The sequence below is a fragment of the Furipterus horrens genome, unplaced genomic scaffold, assembly GCF_987537825.1.
Source record: "Furipterus horrens unplaced genomic scaffold, mFurHor1.1.pri manual_scaffold_7, whole genome shotgun sequence".
In the NCBI taxonomy this organism is placed as follows: Eukaryota; Metazoa; Chordata; class Mammalia; order Chiroptera; family Furipteridae; genus Furipterus; species Furipterus horrens.
The window spans coordinates 110,269,960-110,295,641 of NW_028327177.1; the positions used below are offsets into that span (position 1 = coordinate 110,269,960).

Below are 25,682 nucleotides of genomic sequence, written 5' to 3' on the forward strand. Positions count from 1 at the left end.
AAGATCATTAGAACAGCTATTCTGTTTCATTGTTTATAAATGGAACAGTCCTTTTAACAAATATTAATTTGAACACTTCCTTTGTGCCATGCTCCTTTTTAGGTACTCAAGATATCATAATAAACAAAGCAGACGAATTCTCCACTTTCATCAAGCACACATTCTAGTATTCTTTTTTCATTTTTTATTGTATTTTTCTCATTAGGATTTATCCTCCCTATACCCTCTTATACCTCCACTTACCTCCCCCACACCCCCTACCTCCGGCAATCACTGCACTGTTGTCAGGACCAATGACAGAGCTGTGCTGGTTGCTGATTTCTTCTGGCCCCTTGGAGACTCTTAGAAAAAGAGAGCAGAATGGCAGGAAGACAAAAAAACAAAACAAAACTAAATGATAGAACAACTCCTTGCTTCATTCTATTCAGAAAGCCGTATTACAAATAATATCAGGGATCTTCTGATTTTCAAGTAAAATTGTTATCTTTCAGAAGGTAGGTGTGGCATTAGATTCCTCTATAGAGATAGGACAGTTTTGGATATAGTCCTTACTTTCTAGGATTTTACAATCTTGTTAAGAGTGATAAAATGTAACCACACAATAATTAAGAAAAATAGTGTGAGACTTAAAAAAGCACTAATAATGTCATAATAATTGCTAAAATTATACAGACAGTAATATAGGAGTCTAAAACAAGAACAAAGTAGTGACCAGGGAAGCTTTTACAAAGCATGTGGGGGTTGTGCTTGAACTTGAAGAATAAGTAAAATTAGGGAAAGCAGAAAGGCAAAAAAGGTAAAGCCATTTTAGATTGCTTGGGTGTTATGAGCAAAAGTGCCTAGATATAAAAGTGTAGACTTTCTTATGGCACTATAATTAAGCCAGTTTGGGTGGACTTCAAGGGATTTGTTGGTATATTCATAGATAGAGGTCATAACCTGTAGAGAGCAGTCATGCAAATGCTGGCCCAAAAGAAAGCTGTGAATGAGTGAGAAGACATTATTTGCCCTGAAAAGAAGGAAAGCATTTCTTCCTTTAATACAGCAAAACTGAGTCATGGGGCTATAGGTATATGTATTGGGGCTCTCAAAAGAAACAGAACCAGTGAAATGTACATTTATAAAGAGAGATAGGTTTATATTAAAGGAATTGGTTTATGTGATTGTGAGGCTGGCAAGTCTGAAATCTGTGAGGCAGGCCTGCAGGCTGGAGACCCAGGGAAGAGTTGATGTTGCACTGTTGAGACTGAAGATATTCAGGGGGCAGAATACCGTCCATCTTGCAGGTCTCAATCTTTGCTCTTGAGGTCTTTAACTAATTGCATGAGGCCCACCCACATTATGAAGGTTAGGTTAATTTGCTCTACTCCCAAGTCTATTGATTTAAATGTTAACCACATCTAAAAAATAACCTCACAGCAATATCAAGACTGGTGTTTGACCAAACCGTTGGACACCAGGGCCTAGTCAGGTTGACACTAAAATGAACAATGATGTTACATAAGAGTAAAGAAGGAAAATGAAGAATTTCATGGCTACAGAGGTTTCAAAGTTTTATGATCACAAAATCGAGAAAATAATGAAAATGACCGAAGGTAGTTAGATGGGGCTGGGGCAAAATGGAGAACTGTGCACCAGCTGTCTCACAGGGGCAGTAACTAAACCCTCTAGCCAGTCGATGCCATGCAGGAATGTGTGCTCAGTGTGGCTAGATCTGCTGGTTTTTCAGGAGAAGCTACAAGGTTTAATTTATACATGAAATCAGACTTTTAGTGTTCGCAGTTAACTCAGTGCTTTAAAAAATATTATATGATCCAAACTGAATATCAGTTACAACCTTTGACATAGGTCTTTAGTAAATTTTTATCTAGATTCAGAGGTTGGCAAAGTTTTCTGTAAAGAGCCAGGCAGTAAATATTGTAAGCATTTTAGACACTGTAGTCTCTTGCAGCTGCTCACCTCTACTGTTGTAGCATGAGATCAGCCATTAACGATATGCAAATGAAATTGCATATGTTCCGTAAAACTTTAATTACAAAAACTGATGGCCTGCTAAGGTGTAGCCCACGGGTGGCAGTTTGCTACTGCTGATCTAGATGATGAAGAGAGTTTGGGATTTTTAGTAAGAGTAGAGAAGATTCAGCATAGCCATATTGAAGACTTTCATGGAGAACATGGTGTGAGAGAGGTTGCCTCCGAAGTTGTGCAAACTGGGGTTCTCTGACTAAAAATGACAAAAGGATCAATGCCATTGTTGGGGTGATGTTGAATTTGTTTGTCATGAATTGTAGTGAAAATCTGAGACTGAAGAATGAGAAGCTTGGAGGAAATGAATTTTTCACTTAATCCTATCATCACCTGTCTGACTGAAGTGAAATATTTTGGCCTATACAAACTGCTTAGGTTCAGATATTTGGATTGAATGTCTCTGGTTAAGGGAGCAGATAGGAAGAAAAGAGGAGCTACATTATAAATGATGTTCTTAACAGATGAGAAAATTCAAAGTCATTTAAACTTTGTAGCAATATAGAGTCTCTTAAGGAGAGGGTTTGCAGAGTTCATGGACTGAACAGAGTTTATAAGCTCAGCCTCCCTTCTAAGAGTGAGTACTAACTTGATAGTGAGATTGTAGCAACATCAAGATGGATTTTGAGATCTACAAATAGACTATTAGCATCCCCTGAAGAAACAGTAGTATAAAAGGAGGTTATAATAATTAACAAGTATTAAATTATTAAAGAAGAGATGATGGAAGAGTTTAAACATGAAAGAAGTGAAAGGAGAAAATGAGGGAATACAGGCTACAGGTTGGAGGTCTAACTGGGATAAAAACAGGAAGCACAGGAGAAGGAGGTATGTACCTGTACGGCTAGAGGAGCAAGACCAAAGGAAGAAGATAGAAGAGTCAGAGTTGTTCAAGGTTTTTCTCGTCATGAAATACCAAAAGTGATGTTTGTATGCCACACTGGGGTAACCAGACAGAGCTGCCATTGGAAGCAGCTGATTCAGGAACTCTGAACACCCCAAGCCTTACCCAGCTGTCCTGAGGGCTGAGGAGGTGAATATCCTGGCACATATGTAGCCCTTTGCACAGCACGCCAATGGCATACCATTTGGGGGCTCTACGTTAGGGCACGGGATTGAGAAGGACTCCCCAAAGGGACTTGTGAAGGCCAGTTACTGAATACTATGGACTGGTACTCCCTTATGTCTCCATTCATAAGAAAACTCAGGGAAAGCAAAGGAAGCAGCAGTCAAGGCCACAGAAATGTGAATGCAAGCATGCCTTGTTTTACTGCGCTTCTCTTTATTGTGCCTCACAGAGGTGTTGCATTTTTTACAAATTAAAGGCAAGACCCTTCATCAGCAAAAACATTACAAGACTTCACTTTATTATGGTGGTCTGGAAATCTTAGAAAACTGCAAACATGCTACAACTTCTGAAAAAGGACAAGTAAATTTTAAAATGATAGGCTCTCAGCTATGTTACTTTACCTACTTTTCTTTACCCAATATTAATACATCAATCTAGATTACATGGAATATATTGCTAGTTATTTTCATTGGTATTTCCACGGTTTGGTGGAAGAGCCAAGGAAAGTGACATAGGAAGGAAACCTCCAAGGCTCAGATGGAGTTTCTGAAATGTCAGAGACATTTGAAAAGTTACCCTTAGGAAAATAGTTTTATAGTGAATTAGTAATTGAGTGAAATTCCCTTGTCTAATTTTATCTCTCTTTAGGTAAAAATTTAAAATATGGTCTCAGGAAATGGAAGCAGGTGGCTTTGAGGTTCACTTCTGATCTCCTGAACATGATCACCTTTGGATTAGAGAAGAAAATGAGATACAGGATTTCTTTAGTTTTGTTCTTTCTCTTTATCCCTAAGTAGCATCATCTTCAACACTTGGCCCCTCTTTGAGGCTTCTGGAGGCCATTGGAGAAAGGGTGGGGAGGAATTTGGCTGTGAGGATCGCAGTTCCAAATGAGAGCTTGAGGACATGCTTGGGATTATGTTTCTGCTTCAGGAAAATGTGTTGTTTTCTTTTGTCACTTGTGAACCAACAGCATTTTCATTTGTTGAGCAAATCAAAATAGCATTCATTAGGAAATTTATGATTACCTTCTTTCAGTCTTTTTACTGTCCCATTGTACTGTCTCAGATGTTATCTCCACTTGCTTCTGTTAAAAATCTCTTCATAACTATTTTTTTTTTAGATTTTATTTATTCATTTTTAGAGAGAGGGAGAGAAACATCAATGTGTGGTTGCCTCTTCAGCGCTCCCAACTGGGACATGGCCCGCAACCCAGGCATGTGCCCTGACTGGGAATTGAACTGGTGACCCTTTGGTTTGCAGGCTGGTGCTCAATCCACTGAGCCACACCAGCCATGGCATATAATTTTTTTTTTAATTGTAAAAATAGTTTAGTTTTTAAAATAATAAAATTATTAATTATGATTTATATAAGCATCACCATAAAGGTGGTATCAGAATAAACATATTACAATGATATATGGGTTTATAGGAAAGAAGAACCATTTAAATTGAATCAATCCATTACCACTGACGAGACTGATAGTGTGTTAGTATGTAGTACACACTACAAGCTATTCATGCACCCAGTGCCCACTAGGCTACAACAGTAGTACCTTAACATCATGTAACAAAGCTGAATTTAGCCCTAAACCATGAAGTTGTGTTTAGCAGAAAAGTATTTTACACTGCTTCAGATTTAAAAATTTTAATTAAAATGAGAAATTTCGTTTTTGAGTCTCACTAGCCATATGTCAAGTGCTCATTAGCCACATGTACTAGTGTTTACCATATTAGACAGCCCAGTGTTAATGCATCAAGATTGTTAAAAATAATACTGTTTTGCTAGTTGTACTTTACAATTCACAGAGTGCTTTAATATCTTTAATTTACTTTTTATTTGTTTATTTTTATTTATTTTTAAAGAGAGGGAAAGGGAGGGAGAAAGAGAAGGAGAGAAACATCAGCGTATGGTTGCCTCTCACTCGCCCCCAACTGGGGATCCGGCCTGCAACCCAGGCATGTGCCCTGACTGGGAATCAAACCAGTGATGCTTTGGTTTGCAGGCTGGTGCTTAATCCACTGAGCCACACCAGCCAGGGCTCTTTAGTTTACTTTTAACACCAATCTTGTGAGACATATATGATGGATATTATCTCTATTTGACAGATGCAAAAACAAATCTGAGAGATTGACCTACTACTCAGATAACACAGCTTGTTAATGGTGGTGTCAAGACTTGAATTAGGACTATTAAATCTGTTGCTTTATCTACCTATAAGGTTTTTGGTGACTTAAAAGTACTAGAAGGAAATAACAGTATGCTTTGTTTATTCATTCAACAAGTGTTTTTTCACTCTTATGTCCCATACTCTTCTAGACAGTGAGATACTGTGGTGAACAAGACAAAGTTCTGGTTTTTGTGGCTCTCACATTCCAATTAAAGTGATAATGAACAGTTATATATAAAAGTCGTACCTAATACCTAATACCATTCTCTGTAAGAATAAGTAGGAAATTTGGCTTAAAATTTAATTCATATTCAGGTTATCAAAGTCTTATTGGGTTGATTTAATTATTATTAGCTAGATTTCTTTTTTCTTTGGAGATAGATTTTTTTAATAAGTGTATTGCATATACTTTTTTCATAGGCAATATAAAGAAGATGAAAGTCAGTCAGAAGAAGACGACTACACAAGTCTTGATGCCTCACCAACTTATAAAGGCCTTCTCATGGTAAGGGGACTGCATGACTCATAAATACTTTTTTATAAAGTAAAATAATCATCTAGGAAAGTCAACTATTTTTCTATGAAATGTGTTGCAGTCATTACAGGATCAACTGCAGGAATCAAAAGCTAAGATTGATGTACTTTTAAGTGAAAAGCTGAATCTCCAGAAAGATTTGGAAACCAGGTGAGAGGAACTTAAGTCATTTTTATGTAACCTTTGAAAAATAAACATATTGGAATTTGGAATGTTAAATAAGTCATTCTAGCCCATTAGTATAAAACTAATCTTGGAGAAACTCATACTCTTATATTCATTTTAGTTAGTTGTCTTTCCTATGATGGATGGAACAAGAACACATAGGTAGGCAAGTGAAGTGAGAAAATAGGAGTCTACATTGAAAAGATAAAACTGGGTAGGAACTCAGTAGATTCAGCCTTATACTAGCAGGTGTCCCATTCCCAGATTCCTTTAGAACATCTTATTAGTTCATCTTATCCCTGTGTTGTGGGAGGAGAAGAAAACTAAAAAGTTTAAATGGCGTACAACAGAAATGTATGTTTATATACAGCATACCTACTGCAAAAGCATGAGACTCCCCGTGTTGACAGTGAGTAATAAGGAATGAGACTTCATTCAACAAATATTTGAACATCTATTGTAAGTTAAGACACTATCCTAAGCTCTAGTATAATATAATGGCCAAAACAAATACCTTGTTCTCATAAAGCTTATACTTTAATGGAGAGAGGACTGGTACCTACAGTATAAACCACTTATGTAAATTTTAACAACCTGCCACACACTAACATGTATATTTATGATTATAAATATATAGTAAAAATTTTAAAACATGCCTAGGACTCATGAACAGTGAATTCGGGATAGTGGTTTCCTGTGTTATACAAAGGAGAGTAATGACATTAATGAGGGACACACATGGAGTTTTAAGTATATATATAATGTTTTAGTTAAAAAAAGATTTGAAACAAATCTTAATATTCAACTTTGTTTTACTATTTTCTATTCTTGTTTGTACATTTGAAATATTTCACTATAAAAAATAATAGGTTAACAATGATAAAAATGGGTAAAAAGTTTTGAACAGAGAATGCAGAGAAGAAATCCAGTGGCCAATATACACCACAATAGTAGTCATGAAATATTTTAAGAATTTTAATAAGCATATTTGTGACAAGTAATAAGGTATGCTCTCTTGTTCATTATTAAGTATCTTTATAGTTTTATTCAATAAATTGAATGTATTCAACCTGATTTATTTTCTATACAGGCCCACACAGCATGAATTACGACTTTATAAACAACAGGTGAAGAAACTGGAGAGAGCCCTAAAGAAAAACATCAAGTAATTATATTTTACCCAAGTTACAAATTTATTAGGCTTTTGTATTTTAGTCCCTGTTAGCTTATCTCATAGTGGGCTTGGCTTGAAATTTCCAGGCTGATGGAGGGAAATGATACTAAAAAGGGATATTTCTGTTCCACAGTTTAAAAACATTTCTACTGTGTTGGATTTAGCTATATGTTCATTTTAAATAAGAACAAGAAAAAGTTACTTGCCTGGTATGGTAAAGGACAGGATTTTAACTAGAAAATTATCTTTGGAAGTCACAGAGGAATTTTAAGAGAATCATTGAAATTAGAAGTGACAAGCCCCAAATTTTTGTTGGTAGTAGCCATGACCTAAAGAATATATAGCCTCATCATACTTGTCCTGTCCAAAAGAGAGAGAAAAAGGAAGATATTTTGCATCTTATAATAATCCCAAATCTTTTTTTTTAAAGATTTTATTTATTTATTTTTAGAGAGGAAGAGAAACATCAATGAGTGGTTTCCATTTGTGTGCCCCCAACTGGGGACCTGGCCTGCAACCCAGGCATGTGCCCTGACTGGGAATCGAACTGGCAACCCTTTGGTTTGCAGACTGGCACTCAATCCACTGACCCACACCAGTCAGGGTGCCAGGGTGTTTTAAATGGCATATTTTTAATTGATTTTTCTAGAGAGAGAAAGGAAGAGGAAGAGAGAGAAACATTGCACTATTTATGCATTTATTCGTTGATTCTTGTATGTGCCCTGACCAGGAATTGAACCCTCAACCTTGGTATATTAGGATGACACTAACCAACTGAGCTACCTGACCAGAGCCAGAGTGGCATATTTTGGAGTGGCACATGTTGATCCCCTTTAAAGGAAATCTTACTGACTTCAAAGCAAGTATATTAGTGAGGATACACACACTCACACATTAATGCACTTATATATACAGAGATAACATAGTCAATCCTTATTATTCAAAGATTCCATATTTGTGAACTTTCCTACCTGCTAAATTTTATTTTTAATCCCCAAATCAATATTTGCTGCACTTTCATAATCACTCATGGACATGCCCAACTGCTGAACAAGATGAGGCTCTTCCCTCTTGTTTCAGCCTCGTACTGTAAACTAGCATCCTTTTTGTTATCACAATGCCACTTTCTCTTTTTTTGGCATTTTTGTGCTTTATGTTGGTGATTTCTCCAAGGTGGCCCCCTAGTACAGTGTTGAAGTGCTGCCTAGTATCCCTATACAAAAGAACACTGTGATATGCCTTAACAGAAAAACATGTGTTAGGTAAACTTCACTTAGGCATGAGTTATAGTGCTGTTTGCCATTTCTTTAAATATTAGCACACATAAAACTAGGTTATAGATTGATCAGCTGGGGAAATGTCACCAGATGCATGCAGGAACCTGACCCTGTATTTCCCCTAGGAGAAGTGGTTTAGTCTTTGCTACTTCAGTGTTTATGGTAACTTTAAGAACATAGCTATCACAGATAATGAATTTATTTTACATATTTTGTGATGTTCATTTAGGCTCTGGTCTTTAGATTGACTTTACACTGTTAACCTTTAAAATTATGATTCAGAGCCAATCCTTGCTATATTTTTGTGCTGAATTTGAAGACATTATTTGTGTTTTTAGAAATTTAAATTGGAATTTAAAAAATGTATTTATTATTATTTCTTTTTTAGGTATGGAACTTTTGTAGTATCTAGATGTGTAAACAGAATTAGGAATGTTAAATAACTTACGCACATCACACAGGTGATACATGAAAGAACTTTGAAAGAAATCAGATCTGTATCCAATCATTCTTGTTCCAAAGCTCACTCTTAACCACCACACTAATAAACAGAACCAAACAAAACATCCAATGAAAAAAAATTTTTAAGGTAAAACATTAAAAATTTTTATTTTCTTAAGTGTCAGAGTTAAAATATTTTTTCAAAGAGCTGATGTTGGGGAAATAAATCTTAAGAATAAATCCTTTATCAACCCAGTGAATTCTTTACACATACACAGAATAAAAGAAAGTTTCCTTACTGAATAAACATTTAACCAGACTGATGTGTATTATAGACAATCTACTAAAGAGATGGAAAAGACAGAAAGAGGTCTCACCCTTTTATACAGCCATGCAGATACTGTCCTTTATGTACATGTGAATTGTCTTTATTCAAAGGGAGAAAACTTCTCGTCTCCTTAGGCAAGCATGAAGTTACAGTTGAGGGCCAGAAACTAGACTGCCTCCACCGAGTCAGGGAGATGAGGCACAGCCCTCCCTGATGTCCACATTCAAAGAGATGGTTCCAAGGCTCTCAAAGCAGACATTCCTGAGATGTAAAATTGGCAAGAGGCTTACATGAATAGTTTTTAAAAATCATTGCCCGAGAATATGTTTTTTTACTGATGTTTTTTAGAGAGAGAAAACATTGATGTGAGAAACATCAATTGGTTGCCTCATACACGCCCCAACCGGGGATAGAACCTGCAACCTAGGTATATGCCCTGGTTGGGCCAGCTGGCCAAGGCTTATGTGAATCTTAAAAATTTACATTCTTCTTAGAGACTGAGAAAGGAATTATAGCTACAAGTGTTCCAAAGGAAATGCTACAAGAAAAGGAGGGGAAAGTCTCCTTCCCTTTTGGAGTCAGAGAAAATTCAATTTTTTTCTTTAGATTTGTAGTTGCTTTTCAGCTAACCAACATTCATTATCAAATGAGGCTATTTAACATGAATTCCTCTTGTTTGAGTTAACATTGCAAACAGGTTAATTACAAAGTTCTGTTGTTTGCCATGGCTGGTGTGGCTCAATGGATTGAGTGCCAACCTGCGAACTAAAAGGTCTCAGGTTGCATTTCCAGTCAGGGCACATACCTGGGTTGTGGGCAAGGTCCCCAGTTGGGGGCATGCGAGAGGCAGTCAATTGATGTTTCTCTCCCTCTTTTTCTCACTCCCCAACCCCCTCTCTAAAAATAAATATATAAATAAAATCTTTTTAAAAAATTCTGTTTCTAAGAAGTGATCAGATAGGTTTGTCAGTGCAAGATAACCAAAGCACAATTCCATTTAATTTTTCAATGGTATTTTTATTTTGTTAGGAGGAAACAAAAATCAGAATCCTATCACCCTGGTATCGAGATGATAGGCGTTGAGGTGGCCAGTTAGGCCAACAGTCCAAATTGAAATTAACAATCTAGACTTCATCCACTTACTGCAATCATATAAGCAAGGAGCCAAAAAGAAAAAGGCTGTTCCATTTTCCCCAGGAACTGGCACCAGGCAAAGGTCAGTCAGTGACATGTAGAACAGATGGGAGGAAGCATCTCACTGCCTTAGAAGCCCAGCACAAAAGACTCCTACTATTTCATGGGCCTAGAAGAAGGCCCAGGAGTGGAAAAATAGAGTTTCAGTTAAGCCTTTCCCTAACCCCTATGGAGAAGTGAAAAATGCCTCTCTCAGAACCTCCCAATAAAGAGGCCTCAGAATGGAGGCTCCTGGGAATGCAGAAATGCATGGGAGCATCGCCAGCTAGGAGGGAAGGGGGAGACTGGGGCCACTGAATTCTTGACAGCAACTCCCTCCAGAGACTGTGATGCACAGGCTGTGTCCACCAAGTCTGGTGTGGGGAGGGGCACCTTTCCTCCATGAGGCTTTCCAGGCAAAGCCTGTATAATCGCCTATGCTGTGGGTCCCAATGATAACACACAGGATTTGGGCCTGGAGCTGGACTCCACTCCTAGAGAAACAGTTGCTTTCAGTGTTGTGACTGCTAGAGTGAAGGGAAGCACCCCTCTTTTCATCCTGTTCATTTAAAAAAATCCTAGGAATGTAGGGTAAAAGACTCAGTGAACATACTTTGAGAGGCTCACATTGATGCATACATGTGTTTTGTATCATTGTGGCTAAATTAGCATGATTTTAAAACAAAATTGGTATTCTACTTTTTAGCTTATTCCTCATCTTCAGAATGGGAGTCACATGAGATCATGGAAAGGCTTCGGCAGACACAAAAGCTCTACCATGTCTGCACATAGAAACTTCTCTTATAGAGATAACACAGCATATTTTAAGCTGAAGGGGCAGTTATCTGGTTTCCATAGACTCCAACAGAGAAATGTAAAATATGCCTTACCCACTCAGGATTTTTATGGCCTTCAGGCTCTGCTCACTGCTTTGGAAACTGCAAAACAACCCTAGCATATTTCTGAGTACAGGCTGTTCTGCTGTAACAAGTTTCTCAAACACTCAATTTAAAAAACAAACAGAAAAACCCCCAGCTTTTTCTCTCTAGCTGCTTGAAGGTCGCCACCATCATGGATGACACAGTAACTCTCTGGACCAGAAAGTTTGTCACTTGTGATAGACTACTTGTGTGGAAACAATGGTCATTGATGTCCTTCACCCTGGGAAGGCAACAGTCCCTAAGACAGAAATTCCAGAAAAATTAGATGTTATCTTTATATTTGGATTCAGAACCCATACTGGTGGTGGCAAGACAACTGGCTTTGGCATGATCTGTGATTCCTTGAGTTATGTAAAGAAAAATGAACCCAGACAGACTTGTTAGACGTGGCCTGTATGAGAAGAATGAGACCTCAAGAAAACAGTGAAAAGAATGCAAGAACAGGATGAAGAAAGTCAGGGGACTGCAAAGGCCAGTGTTGGTGCTGGCAAAAAAAAAAAAAAAAAGAGTAAAGATTCCTCAGTGACTTTATCTCTGGTGATCGTGCAGATTTTTCATGAGAGGATTAATAAACTAAGAACTTAAAAAAAAAAAGAAAGCCAAAATGAGAAGAAACAGGATTTATTTAGGAGCAAAAAGAATTGACTACAGACTGAGACAGAAATTCAAATAGTGTCCCAGTTATAAGGTAAAGGCCAGGGGTTTTTATGAGAAAAGGAAGAGAACAGTTATGTGAATAGAAGTGTTAATCTAAAAATTAAAAGGCCCAAGTGAGAGGCAACAAGCATTTGTTTGAGATCCAAAAGAATAGCTATTCCGGAAGCACTGATTGAGGCAGAAGCCCAAGTAGTGTTCAGACTGGGGTTAATGAAAAAGGGTTTTATGAGAAAAGGAAGGGGAATAATTACATGACTGGAAGGTAGGAATTTCTGTTGGTTAGTAAGTAAAGGAAGTAATTTCAGTGGAGGCAGATAAGCTAAGATATTCTGTAGCTGAACATGGTAGTGCTGATTCTAAAGAACGTCTTTAATTTTCAGTCCAGAGTGTCTGCTTTCCTGTTAGCCTTGCAAATAGTTGTTTGAAATACAGTGATATTTTAGGTCCAGTCCAACGGTTATTTTGCCCAGTTTAAACATTCCAAAGGTTCAAGGAGCAAGACTTCAAGGTCAACTAACATTTAAATTCAGATATATCAATTTACTTGTATTCCCACTAGAGAGCATATTGACTTTTCTATGCCTCTTGTATTCTAGATAATATGCTTCTGGCACTGTCTTCCGGCAAAACTCCTAAGTACAATATGTTAATATGGTAAATAGGTGGGAAATCAAGTGAAAAGTGGCTTATGAGATCTTTGGGCCTGCTAGAGGAAAGGTTGACTTTTTACTTAGAGCTTATTCCATTAATTAATTAATTAATTAATTTAAAAAATTTTGGTCATATACTCATCAGAGAGCAGAGAAGAGCAGTTGGGTGAAGGTCAAGGGCAATACATGTGACAGGAGTAGATAATGGTAGGAGAGTAGTAGTAAAATAAGGTAAGAAAGGAGTCAGGAGGAATACTGGGTTAGGCCTAACATGGAGAGATTCAAATGCTAACCCAAGGAGATCAGATTTAATTCACAAAGCAGCGGAAGCAATTGATTGTTTTTTAGCAGGCAAATGACATAATGGCACATTGCTATTCTGTTTTACCAATAGCAGGTCAAGTTCATTAATGAGCCATGGAATCAGTTTGTTGGGCCAAGTTTTTTTAGGAAACAGATAGGCATACTCAAAGTAAAAATGGTTCATTTGAAGTGGGTCTAATAAGAGACCAATTTTTTTCAAAGGTATGGTAGGTGGTAGGAGGAATGTCTTCTACAGCCTGACTTTTAAAGATATTCGGAGAAGGGCAATGGTTTGCTACTAGGTGGATACACTCATACATAGTTGGGTTTCTGGGCAAAGAGACTCTCCCTAGTGTCCCCATAGCCACCTGGAGCAGTAGTCTCTTGGGTTTTCATGCCCTCTTGACTGGCCTAGGCATCGCTGTTGTCTGTTTTTTTGCACAAGTGGAACATGAAGAAGGAAGGACCATACTCTACCTCTTGCTGCTACAGTGCCCAAACCAACTACCCTGCCCATTGCTTGTTACCTCCCTTACCTACAGTCTCCAAGCTTGGATGCCTAGGAAGTTGCTTCCATCCTTCGCTGTACTTCTTTCCTCTTCTTTTTTATTTTTTTGCAAGTGTTGGAGAGTGGTTAGAAATTTCTTCTTCAGTGTGATTCCTTTTTGTTTTCAGCGATTCCTTGTAATTTGTGGTCTGTTGAGAGGAACTTGTTTTCCAGGGACAGTATGGCTTAAGTTTTTAAAAAATGCACATATGCATATGTGTGTGCACATGCACACACAAATATATATTTCTTCTTGGCAGCCGTCCGTCTCGAGAGACGATGGTGTAGCTTCTTAAGAGTCTATCTGCACCGCCGAGAATGGCTGTGCAGTCCGACTCGGGAGTGACACGGTATCTGTCTCCTCCCGTGTTAAATCGACATCTTGCGATGACGCTGGAGTGTCCTCTCCAGTGAAGCTGAAGCTACAGAGCCTGGACAGGGTGATATGGAGGGTCTGCTGTTGCCCATGCAGCAGACCCCCCTTCTCTTCGCAGCTGAAGGGTCCAAGGGAAAGACGGAGTCAATACAGCTTGGCTTCAGGTGCGCTGCAGGAGTTGCCGGTGTTGACTACAACGTCAAACCGCCTTAGGGACTCCGGCTCCGGATTTTCTGTCGGGGTTTACTCCCTTAGCCTTTCCCCTGAAGAGGTATGCCGCAAGGCAGCGGAGGTTTTTTGGAGTCAGAGTTTTCCTTCTCTGATGTGCCCTGACTGGAAGATCGAACCAGCGACACTTAGCTCGCAGGCCGACGCTCAATCCACTGAGCCAAACCAGCCAGGGTAACACAAATATATATATGTATATATAAACATATGTGTATATGTATATATGTAAAACAACGTGAAACTTTTGGGAGGGTGGCTGGATCACTGGCTCAGTTTGTTATCTTAATCCAGTGTCTAGGAAAACATTTTGTATTATCTTGATTTTCCCCCCTTTAGATTACAGGATCTTATCCGTCAAAACAAGGCTGAGGACACAGAGAAAAGAGATGAACCCAGCAAAGATAACCAGCAGCAGGCCCTGATTGACCAGAGACACTTTCAGGTATTGAATAGCTGGCAAAGAGACTGGTGTTTGTAGTCAATCTTGGTTTCAGTCGCATTGTAATCAATTATCAGTCGGTAAGGAATGCTTGTGTCGTGTATTTGTGTGTGCTTGCCCTGCCTTGTCTTGCCGTGCCATACCTATGCAGCTAAAAACATTGTAGTTACCTAGATTTAGAATTCGTCTTAGCCCTTAGAAGGGACTAGCTGAGTTCAAAGCAGGGTAGTAAAAAGCTGGCAAGATTTTGGAAAGATTTTATCTTTCTCCCTACTTTCCTCCCTTAAGCCATTTTCCTTTTTATTATTTTTGTTGTTGCTGTGGTTGGTCTTATTATTATTATATAAATCTATTTCCTAAAGTCTTTGTATGGTTTTGTTTTTTATTTAGATATTTAGTTCATCTGAAATTTAACTTTCTATGTGGTGTGATGTAGAGATCTTACCTTACTGATTTTATAGAATAGATAGATGGGCATTTATTGAATAGATGTGCAATTAAACCTGGTCGTTTACTGACTGAACTGGGCCTGCATTTTTATTTTATTGGACCCACACAGGGTTTTGAGAAAACTTGGAATTTATTACTAATATATTTTTAAAATAAGAGATTTTATTTGGTAAGTCCTTATTTGTAGCTTCTCTTAAAAAGAGAATCTGGCAACAAAATCCTGTGCAGTCTATCAGAGCAGAATTATGCCTTTCCCTGTCACAAATGGGCATTTGCTCTTCAGTGGGCTGTGGTCCCCAACCATCCTTGCTTCACTTATTTATGCTCTTACCTGGTTTCTATAGGCATTTGAGTCTGCAGGTTCCAACAGACCATTCTTTCTCTACTTCATTGAAATGAAACCTTTATCACATACCATATTCCCTTGTATGCCTAGATTTGTTTCTAGACTCTAGTCTGTTCCATTTCTATGCTGTTTTCACATTCTTCTGATTTTTGTAATTTTGATACCTTTTAGGTTAAGTATCTTGTCATTTTTTTAAAAAATTTTTTTCCTAGGCTTTATTGTTAGCACATTTATTCTTCTGGATGAACAGTTTGTGTGTGTAGTTATTTCCTTCCCACCAACACAGGGATTTTGGTAATGTATTATTCATTCTTTCCAGTTAGCCTTTTAGGAATTCCTTTCCTCCTCCTGTTCAAGTGGTACTCCTCTAGGGTTCTTCAGCTATAGTTAGTTTTATTCCCTGAAAGCAAAGCTTGATTATTCTCTGAAGTGTTCATTTTGCCACAGGGTGTATTTTTACTCTACTACAGTGTAAAGAGGCAAACTTCTGTTGTTTCTGCCTCTTCTCCTTGCTCTATTCCATCTTTATCTTTACATATGTATCAGTTCACTTTTGTTGTGTAATAAACCCTCTTAAAACTTAGTGGCAGCCGTTTAATATATTGTGCTTGGACAGCTGGGCAGGTCTGTTGATTTTGGTTGGGCTTCCTCATGCATCTGCTATCAGATACAAGTCAATTTAGTAGCTCTGCTTTTGGGATTTGGGTGGATATTGGCACAGGATGTTGGGGATGACTGAGCCATGTGTTTTTTTTAATCATCTGCCATTTAGCCTGGGCTTGTCCACGTGGCACTAGAGTTCAAAGAGAGCAGAAAAAAATCAAAGTGCCTTGAGTCTTGGGCTCTGAGCTGGCACACCATGACTTCCTTTACTATGGGCCAATGCAAGGCCCAAGACCGGTCCAGATTCAAGGAGTAGAAAATAAGCTTCTCTTCTTGATGAGATACCTGCAGTGGCACATTGCAAAGGGGAGAGAATATAAGGAGGAGAAATAATTGCAATAATTTTTGCTAGCCATCTACCACAAAGTGTGGATACATACTGCTAGACATACATGTAATCTCCCTTGGTTCATCACCTCCATTGTGGAATAGGATTGTCCTATGAACTTCTGAAGCACAGCTAGCATCAGCTCCCTGGGCTCTTGTAGGAGTTCTGCTGCCCTCCTTGCTTTTTGTCTGAGGCACGGGGAGGAAAAGAACTATGTTCTTGCTCTCACCGATAATTTAGTGGAGGGACATTTTTTCCATTAAAATGGTATTCAAAGAGTTTAAATATAATAGAAGTGAAATATTTGAAATACACTAAAATAAAACTGCTTGTAAATAAGCATCAGAAGTCAATCTCAGGAGACCTGTAGTTTTTATGGGGAGAAGAGAAAAACAGCACAGCATTTTTCACTTACTAATTTTATACGTTTCTTTATACATTCACTTGTCTTGGGGAATCCTGTCCAATGAATCTCTAACATTTTCTTAAACGGGTTGGTTACTATCCAGGATCGGTTGGATTACCTCTTAGCAAGCCCTGTTTGATGTTTCCAGGATTTCTTTTTAGAACATGTTGGATTTTATAATTTATTGTCTTTACTCTGAACTTCAGCTGAAGCTGTGAAACAACAGGAAATGCCCCATTTAACATCCAAATTGGCTTAAATTTGAGGAGATAGAAATACGGAAATGTAGGAGTCTAGCTAAGCCTCTCTGCGTGATTATTCTTCTCTGTCTGGATTATAGTTGGTCATAACTACTTTCAAATCTAAATCATTTAAAAATACATTTTAGTTATTTTGTGTGTGTGAAGTCTGTGGTTCTCATTAGAACTCATGTTTAATCATGTTAATGAAACTATTGTACTTTCAAAACATTACATGTGTTAGTCTTATTAAAGATCTCCTTACTGCCTAAAATTAACTCTGAAAATGATATTACATTGACCAATAAAGCACTACTTTAACATATGTCATTTTGAAATGGTAAACATTTCAACTAAAAACACTTTTTTTTAAAGGTGCTGAGTAGCATCAATTCAATTATTCACAATCCAAGAGCTCCAGTAATAATTTATAAACAGAGTAAAGGAGGAGCCCAACATTTTAATAAAGATGTTGTTCAAGATTGTGGATTTGAGCATCTTGTTCCTATAATAGAAATGTGGGCAGATCAACTGATTTCCCTAAAGGTAAGAGGTTGAATATTCTTCACATGATTTGAAAATCTATTGGAGTCTGTGGACTTTATTAATAGGACTAGGCTTAATTTGTTTTAACTATAAAGCTGAAAAGGCTTAGTTTATCTACATGTGAATCTTGCTATTTACAAATCTGTTTTAAGTACTACCTATTTGATGTTTTCATTACTATTAGCTTTGCCTCCTATAAGGTTCTACCAAACAAGACAGTTTTATGCCCATTGCCTTGCTGAAAATCTATAGTAGATCCACTTTGCACTTCTAGGTCCTTCTCTGATCGACCTTCATCTCCCTCTTCTTCGTGTCCCCATCCTACAGATTTTCATGGCCTTTATTCCTCTTCAGATGTAATGTCTTATCCTTCATTTCATTTTAACTGATGAATGTTTTTCTCTTTATATTTTAATTTATTTTCCTTTTTTCAAATCTCATCTCCATGTCTGTTTATACTGTAGAGCAGATTGTGGTCAGATAGCAGCCAATTCTGTTACCTATTCTCTCTGTCCATGGAAGGTGAAAATTTCTTCACTTTATAGAGTTACTGTGTATTCCTTATTAATTTAAGGTTTTTTCATTTTTTGTTGAGTAGCTCACTGAAAGGTGAATTGTTAAAGTCAATAGTATTTAATTTCTGTTTCCTTTAAATTTTAGATTTTTCAGTAACTAATACATATGTAGCATACCTCTGTTCATGAAGGTGTGATTTAGTAACAGTATTTGTCCATAGAAGCCTTATTACATGAAGTATAAATGATGCAGAAGGTATGTGTAAGAATGTGTAAGCTCCATGAGTTTTGTCTTTGTTCTCTGATGTGTTCCAAGGAACCCGTCGCTATATAATAAGTGCTCAATATTTGTCAGAAGAATGAAGCAGAACAACACGTTACAAGGCAACAAAATGGAGATGATACTGAATTTTTAAAACATTTTAAATGAAAACACAACTGTAACTTATGAAAGGATCTTCACGTTCAGCTGAATTTCTCTTTCCCATTTAAATGGGATTTAGATAGAGCTATAAAAATTTTTTAAATTGAGTGACAGTTTTGGATTAATATAACTATCTTATAGACCTGAGTTCCTCCAGTTTATATTCAAAAGAGGGTGAAATAGTGGTTAATTATGTAAATCGTGGTATTTTCCCAATCATTGCTTGTCAGGGCCTTCTTCCAGTAGGAGGGAATAGTGCTGACTCCGCTTTTCTCCTCAGGGCAGATGGGCTAGAAAATGCCCAGCTTTCCTAAGACCAGGGAAAGACTAGAAGAGAAAGGAGGCAAAGGGAAGAATCAAATCAATGGATAGTTATTGATTATTTACTATGTTCAAGGCATTGTGGGGGGTGTCAGAAAAGGTGAACATGAGATTTAGAATAATTGGAGAGACAAAACATTCTAAAATATATGAAATAAAATTTAACCATTTAAGATATCATCAGAATAAATGAAAACAGGCCATGAAGTGCCAAGTGAATGATGCAGATAACTACTCCAGATTCTGGAGAAGGAAGAGCCCTCCAAGAAAAGGTTTACAGTGGTGGTGAGTTTTTGCTACTGTGTAGTTTTCCCACCAGAAGGAGACACAGAGAATTAGCTATATAATTTAGTAGCTCTGCGACTGAAGTAACTCACAGATTTTGGGCAGTGCTACTTCCAGTAGCATTGCCCCTTGTGCACAGCTTAAAATAGATTAGGGCAATGTGTCTAGGTCAAGAACATTGAATAGGCCATCATGAAGATTAAGTCGAATTAATTTAGGCATCCTTTCAAATTAAAACCTTCCAGGAGATATGTGTTCCAATATGGATGAATCTGGGAAGTATTGTGATAAGTGAAAGAGACCTGTCACAACAGGCCATTTATTGTATGATTCCCTGTTATGTGAAATACCCACAATAGGCAAGTCCATAGAAACAAAGTATTAGCATTACCCAGGGGCTGGGGGCAGGGAAGAAATGGGGAATGACTTCAAGTGGGTGCAGGTTTATTTTTGTGTTGATGACTGTTTCTGAAATTCGGTAATGGAGATGGTTGCACCTCTCTACAAATCTATTAAAACTATGAATTATACACTTAGGGTGAATTTTATGGTATGTGAATTACATCGTAATAAGTCTGTTATAAAAAATTTAAGACCCAAACATAAAGAACATGCTTATATTTTATCCATCAATAATTCAAGCCAATTACTTAAATAACACATGCTAATAATAAATGACATATAATTACTTAAAACATCCAGATTCAAGATAATAAATATGGATTATTTTATGTAAGGCCTATATTTACCTGGAGAAATCTAATTTAACAGACTTGTCTAAACTGGTAATGGTATTTTAAAAAGTACTGATATTGGTTAATGTAGTGATTAAACCCTAACATAAATCCTTATTTTTAAAGATATTGCAACATAATCATATTTTATTCTCATTATTATGGAAACTTAAAAATCAATCATATTATGTTGTTTCTTTTGTTATAAAGGATCTGTATAAGTCCTTGAAAATACTGTCTGCAGAATTGGTGCCTTGGCATAATTTAAAGAAGCAGGATGAAAATGAAGGTATCAGAGTTGAAGATCTGTTGTTTATAATAGATACTATGTTAGAAGAACTTGAAAATAAGGAAAAGGTAATGCTTAATACTTATGTAAATGTTTACATTTTAATGTAATATTAACTTAAAACTGATAACAATACAGATATTAGTATTTGTCCTACTTACTATTTCTCTTTTTAAAGTTTTTATTAAAGATTTGGGCCCTGGCTGGTATGACTCAGTGGATTGAGAGCTGGCCCATGAGCCAAAGGGTCACCAGTTCGATTCCCTGTCAGGGCACATGCCTGGGTAGCGGGCCAGGTCCCCAGCTGGGGCTGCGCAAGAGGCAACCACACATTGATGTTTCTCTTCCTCTCTTTCTTCCTCCCTTTCCCTCTAAAAATAAATAAAATTTAAAAAAAAGATTTGGGATTATTGTAAGATGTGAACTGTCCTTTTTGTCTTTATTTTTTGGACAGGACAGCAATTTGCCGAACTTTCAAACTTTGCAAGCTATTGTTTCTCACTTCCAAAAATTATTTGATGTGCCTTCTTTAAATGGAGTCTATCCCCGAATGAATGAAGTTTATACTAGACTTGGAGAAATGAACAATGCTGTGAGAAACCTCCAAGAACTCTTAGAATTAGGTAATGACCCTTTTTCATTTTGGGTCCCCATTTAAGAATTATTCCTAATAAGTCAACCAAAAGTAGGTAAAAAAATTTTAAGTAAAAAAATTGAGATACTGAAACATAAAGTATTTGATTTAATGATTTTTAGAATTCTCTTTTAAAATATCTTATTCTTTTATATCTCTTTTGCAGATAGTTCATCCTCATTGTGTGTGCTGGTGAGCACAGTTGGAAAATTGTGTAGGCTGATTAATGAGGATGTGAATAAACAGGTTATGCATGTATTAGGACCTGAAGACCTTCAAAGGTATTTATTTTAAATAGCTTACAAAATGTCATCCAGAATGCTTGGAGTGGTGAAATTGAAAACTTTCATAACTTCATTAAGTTCCTGTTCAGAATAGCATCTTTTAAATAACTTGAGAATCTAAAATAATTTCACACCTTAGCGATGGAGAGAATGCCAAGTATTTTAAAGATAGAAGTAGATTGTAGGGCCTATACATTTACATAAAGTGGATAAGTTTACAGCATTATTGCTGTAAGCCTGTTCCCAGGGGAAATTACATATGGAGAAATTCGAACCTTGTTAGCAACTTCATATGAGTTTAGAATATATAAACAAGTTCTCTTTTTAGTACACTGCCATATTTAATAAGAACATAAAATGCTAAGGATTTTTTTTTTTAACTAGACATTTCTGATAATATAATTTTTCCTCCCCGTCCCACCCCCCCACACAAATTTTATACTGAAACATACGGGGAGGGAAACACATACACTATTCCATATGTTCTGCAAGTTTTCTAAGGTGAATTCTTACCTAATTTGACACTTGAATTTTCTAATACTTGATGCTTTTAAAAGGAACATTGATATTACTACTGGTCATTTTCCCCTTCCCACAGTTTTACTGACTACTGATACTTATTGTTTAATAAAATACTGGATTTAAAACCAGTTATTTTTAACATATTATAAAAACATTATCCCTTCAGAATCCTTGAGCTAAATAGAAAGTTTCCTGTATTAGGGAAACTTTATATAAATTTACCGTGATAATATGAGATTTTATTTTCAGAAATGTGATATTTGATGAACAAAGAGCTCAGAAGGAAGGATTGCAGTAAATTATCATTAAATTTATATTTAAATTATCAGGACAATTTCTATTTTGAAAGTGTTCTATATTCAAACAGATGTAAGAACTTTAAGTTGGAAATTCAATGTAAACTATGCATTTTTTTTTAAAGCATTATCATCAAATTGGAAGAACATGAGAAATTTTTTCCAGCATTTCAGGCATTCACTAATGATCTACTTGCGATCTTAGGTAAGATCTTTGTTGATGGCGTTTAAATTTCAAGCCTTAAGATGTCAGTGGGTTGGAGGGAAGAATGTTCCTTAGTCACTGGATTCATGTTTTTACTGAGAGCATTTTTGTAGAAAGTGTTTGGAAACCACTAACAGTTCTGGAAACACACTCCTAACTTGCAGTTAGAGATGGGTGGGATTAGTCTACAGAACAGAGAAGCACATACCCTTTAAGGAGCAAGGGGCTGCCTTTGTCCTGGGACCTTAAGATGAGAAATGGTGATTAGTCTGGCTAGGCCCCGACTGTCATTACCTAATGAGAATTCCTGATAGAGTTTATGACCTTGGAAGGTGTTTTTTCTCTTTCTCCTCTTCCTCCTCTTTAAAAATAGTACTTATCAAGCCCTGGCTTCTGTGGCTCAGTGGATAGAGCGTCGGCCTGCGAGCCAAGTGTCGCTGGTTTGATTCCCAGTCAGGGCACATTACTAGGTTGCACGTCGGGTCCCCAGTTGGGGGCGCAAGTGAGAGGCAACCACACAGTAAAAAATAAATAAATAAAAATAAAAATAGTACTTATCTACTGTGTTATTCAAATATACAAATTGTTTTTACTCTGGTGATAAGAACCAAACATTTCTAGAAAGGAAGAGATAAATTTATAAATCTGTAGAAGGGGAGAGATAAATTTATATTCTTGGTCATATGGAGGGGAATTTGCTTGGGAATAGGCAAAATAGAGACCTAAGGCTTTTATTTTAAGTGTGATTATATATGGCTGTAAAAATAATTTATCTTGCTCTATTAACGCTTTTTAAAGTTTAAAATGATTTATTCACTAATTCTTTATATAGCTTATTTGAAAGATTGTGGGTTTTTGTTATCTTTTTACAATGGCTCCTTGACATTGGAAATCAAATTAGAAGGAAATGAGGTTTGGTAGAAGACAAGGGAATTAGTAAACTAAAACTTGGTAAGAAGATGAATAAGTGAAAGAAGTATCCAGCTGGCATATTTGGCCTCGTGAACACAAAGGACGTTTTTTGGACAATTTTATAAAAACTGGGAGCAGTGGGGACGGTGAGGGAGTGTGCTTTAGGCATGCTCGTGTGTTTGCAAAGGGAAAGTGTGACTCGAAAGTTAAACTTCAGATAAGACATGAAATTGTAGAAATGTGTTACCTTGTGGCCTAAAGAACCTTGTCTCAAGAATAATATGATTTTACTTGCTCTGGGGTAGCAATGAACTTAAATAGTGAAGTTCTTGCTATTAATAAATCTTTTAATCTGTGTGCTGCTAACACATTTCAGAATCTTCCTATAGAAATGTCCTATCAAACGTTATCAGCACGGTTCATGTGGGATCATTGGCTTCAAGAAGCCGAGTCTCCCTCCTGCAGATGAACTCTGCATTTTAGTCACACTTGAAATTATGGAGTTAATTATTATATATAACATTGGAAAATTAAGTTTTTTGGCAAACATGACTTTTTTTTATTACTAGATGTCATGTTAAGCATCTAGAACTACAGAGTTGTATACCGAATACCAGATGTGGAGAAGGACTTCTTTTCTTTTATGTAAGCTCATAAAATTTTCATATCAGCCAAGATTCTTCTCTGTGAGGTTCATTATAAGGTGGATTTCTCATTTAGTGAGAAAACAGGTGTGATTTCAGATGGGGTCAGAGAATAGCTTGATCTTGTACCTTATCATGATGTAATGTGTGGACCAAATTCTCTGTTGTAGACTTGCTTATGTATTTTTTCCTTTCTTGTATCTTGATGCTTTGTAATTGGATCCAGACAACTATTCTGACTGAAATCAGGAGCTTAAACAACATGGGTCATGTGTTTAAGCAAAAGGAAGAACAACCAAAATCCAACTAAACATTGAGGGAGAGAGGTGGATTCCAAGGAAGCTTGTTATCCATTCATTCATTCATTCATTAAGTTTAAAAAAAAATTATTTGAAAGAGAGAGGAAGGGAGGAATGGAGGGAAGGGAAGAGAGAGAAAGAGAATTTGTTTTTCCACTTATTTATGCACTCATTGGTTGATTCTTGTATGTGCCCTGACTGGGATTGAATCTGCAACCTTGGCATATTGGGATGACACTCTAACCAACTACCCTACATGGCCAGGGCCCAAGGAAGCATGTTTCATGTAAAGGAAATGAGTTTATGAACAGCGGCCTAGCAGAATAATCTAGAAAAAGTGCTGAGAATCTAGAGAGCCTGCTTCTGGGGCTTATCTTAAGTAGGGCTGGAGTCTAGAATATGAGAGAAAGGACCTTGCTTCCTCAGTAACCAGGAGCTTTCAAACAGAGTTCTAACAGACTGATTGGGAGAAGAAAGTCTTAGGAAGAAAAATCAGATTCAGAAAGAACCTGGCCAAGAAAAACCTGAGCTGGTCTATCTGGTAGGCTGGAGCAGGCTAAGCTCTATAATACACTGTATCTGAGATTTGTATGTTGGGAAGCTTCATACTTTTTATTAAGTAGATATGTTTCATCCTAAAAGGTAGGCTTAAGAGAGATCCTACTAGTGAGATATCTTTCCAACAGAATTAAGAATAGGACTGTGTTCCATGCAAAGAAATCCTCAGGAACCCAGGAGAGAGACAGCCTCTACCTGGGATTTCACCGTGTAGGCTCACCCATGTAATCATACAGGCTTAAAGAGGTAATAACATAATATCATAAATGTGGCCAGTAGGATTTGTTAAGAAGAGCATACTGTTAATGGGATTAATATGAGTCAGTGAATGCTTGTAGGCATGAGGTAGCTTTTACAAGCAAGATGCCCTGTGACTCATCTGTGTCTGAATTAGTGATACTCTTAACACAGTATTGGAAAAATATTTCATGTGCTTGAAAGCAACAGCCAGTGTTGTCGCCTTTGTGTTTAAGGTTTGCCTTCGCGTAGAGATTCTCATTTCACCTGAGCCTACCACTAAATAAAGCTACTCTTATTATTCTTGTTCTTGTTTTTTTTTATTACAGAAATTGATGACTTGGATGCCATTGTACCTGCAGTAAAGAAATTAAAAGTACTTTCATACTGAAAACAAATCATTTTTACTGTGTAAATTGTATTCTTAACATCCTAAGTATTTTGTAAGACTGATCTTACTTTTGAGACAAGGATTATAAAATGTATTTACTCTCAGAATTCATCCCCTTCTTGGTATTGGATCCCCAGCTTATATAATTTTTATTAACTTTGAGATTCTTATGTAGGAAACAGTTGTTAAGTTAAAGTAGTAAGTTAACTTTAGACCCTTTAATTACAATATATCTTAAGCAATTCTTGAGTGCTTAAAATTTAAGATTGTTTTAAAGTATAATGTGTGAGTAAAAGAGAAACTCAGGGAGAGACTGAAAGTAATAAAGAGGTCTCATTTAAGTTCAGGGTTTAGTGACCTTTCTGGTTCTGGGAACAAGGAATTCCAGTGGCTGTCTTAAGTCCAGCCCATAGGAAGTTATTGCTTTCCTGGCAAGAAAATGGCACATTCTATTCGGATATCCTCATGGCACTTGTCCTGTCAAAGCAGGAGGAAGAAAAGGAAGAAGGAAGAAATGTGCAGGGTAGGGAAATGAGTTACCAGGTACTGTAGATGAGTAGATAAAAGTTTCGTTAAAAAGTGTCTTTTTTTGCAATCTTGATGTAATGTACTTTTTATAAGGGCATGAGATCTTAAATAAAACTTTTGTAAAGAA

At 36.9% G+C, this 25,682-nt stretch overlaps 1 protein-coding gene across 3 annotated transcripts in view; it reads left to right on the forward strand.

Annotated features, from left to right (window-relative positions):
• CEP70 (centrosomal protein 70) overlaps nucleotides 1-25,682 on the forward strand; it is a 63,874-nt gene extending 38,192 nt beyond the window's left edge. For all 3 annotated transcript variants that reach the window (XM_090284268.1, XM_090284269.1, XM_090284270.1), the window contains 10 exons: nucleotides 5,686-5,770; nucleotides 5,862-5,950; nucleotides 7,056-7,130; nucleotides 14,397-14,502; nucleotides 17,307-17,477; nucleotides 19,967-20,113; nucleotides 20,500-20,668; nucleotides 20,846-20,960; nucleotides 21,907-21,986; nucleotides 24,966-25,682. In XM_090284268.1, coding sequence (XP_090140394.1) covers nucleotides 5,686-5,770; nucleotides 5,862-5,950; nucleotides 7,056-7,130; nucleotides 14,397-14,502; nucleotides 17,307-17,477; nucleotides 19,967-20,113; nucleotides 20,500-20,668; nucleotides 20,846-20,960; nucleotides 21,907-21,986; nucleotides 24,966-25,027 — 1,099 coding nt within the window. In that variant the 3' untranslated portion in view covers nucleotides 25,028-25,682. The remainder of the gene's footprint in view (nucleotides 1-5,685; nucleotides 5,771-5,861; nucleotides 5,951-7,055; nucleotides 7,131-14,396; nucleotides 14,503-17,306; nucleotides 17,478-19,966; nucleotides 20,114-20,499; nucleotides 20,669-20,845; nucleotides 20,961-21,906; nucleotides 21,987-24,965) is intronic.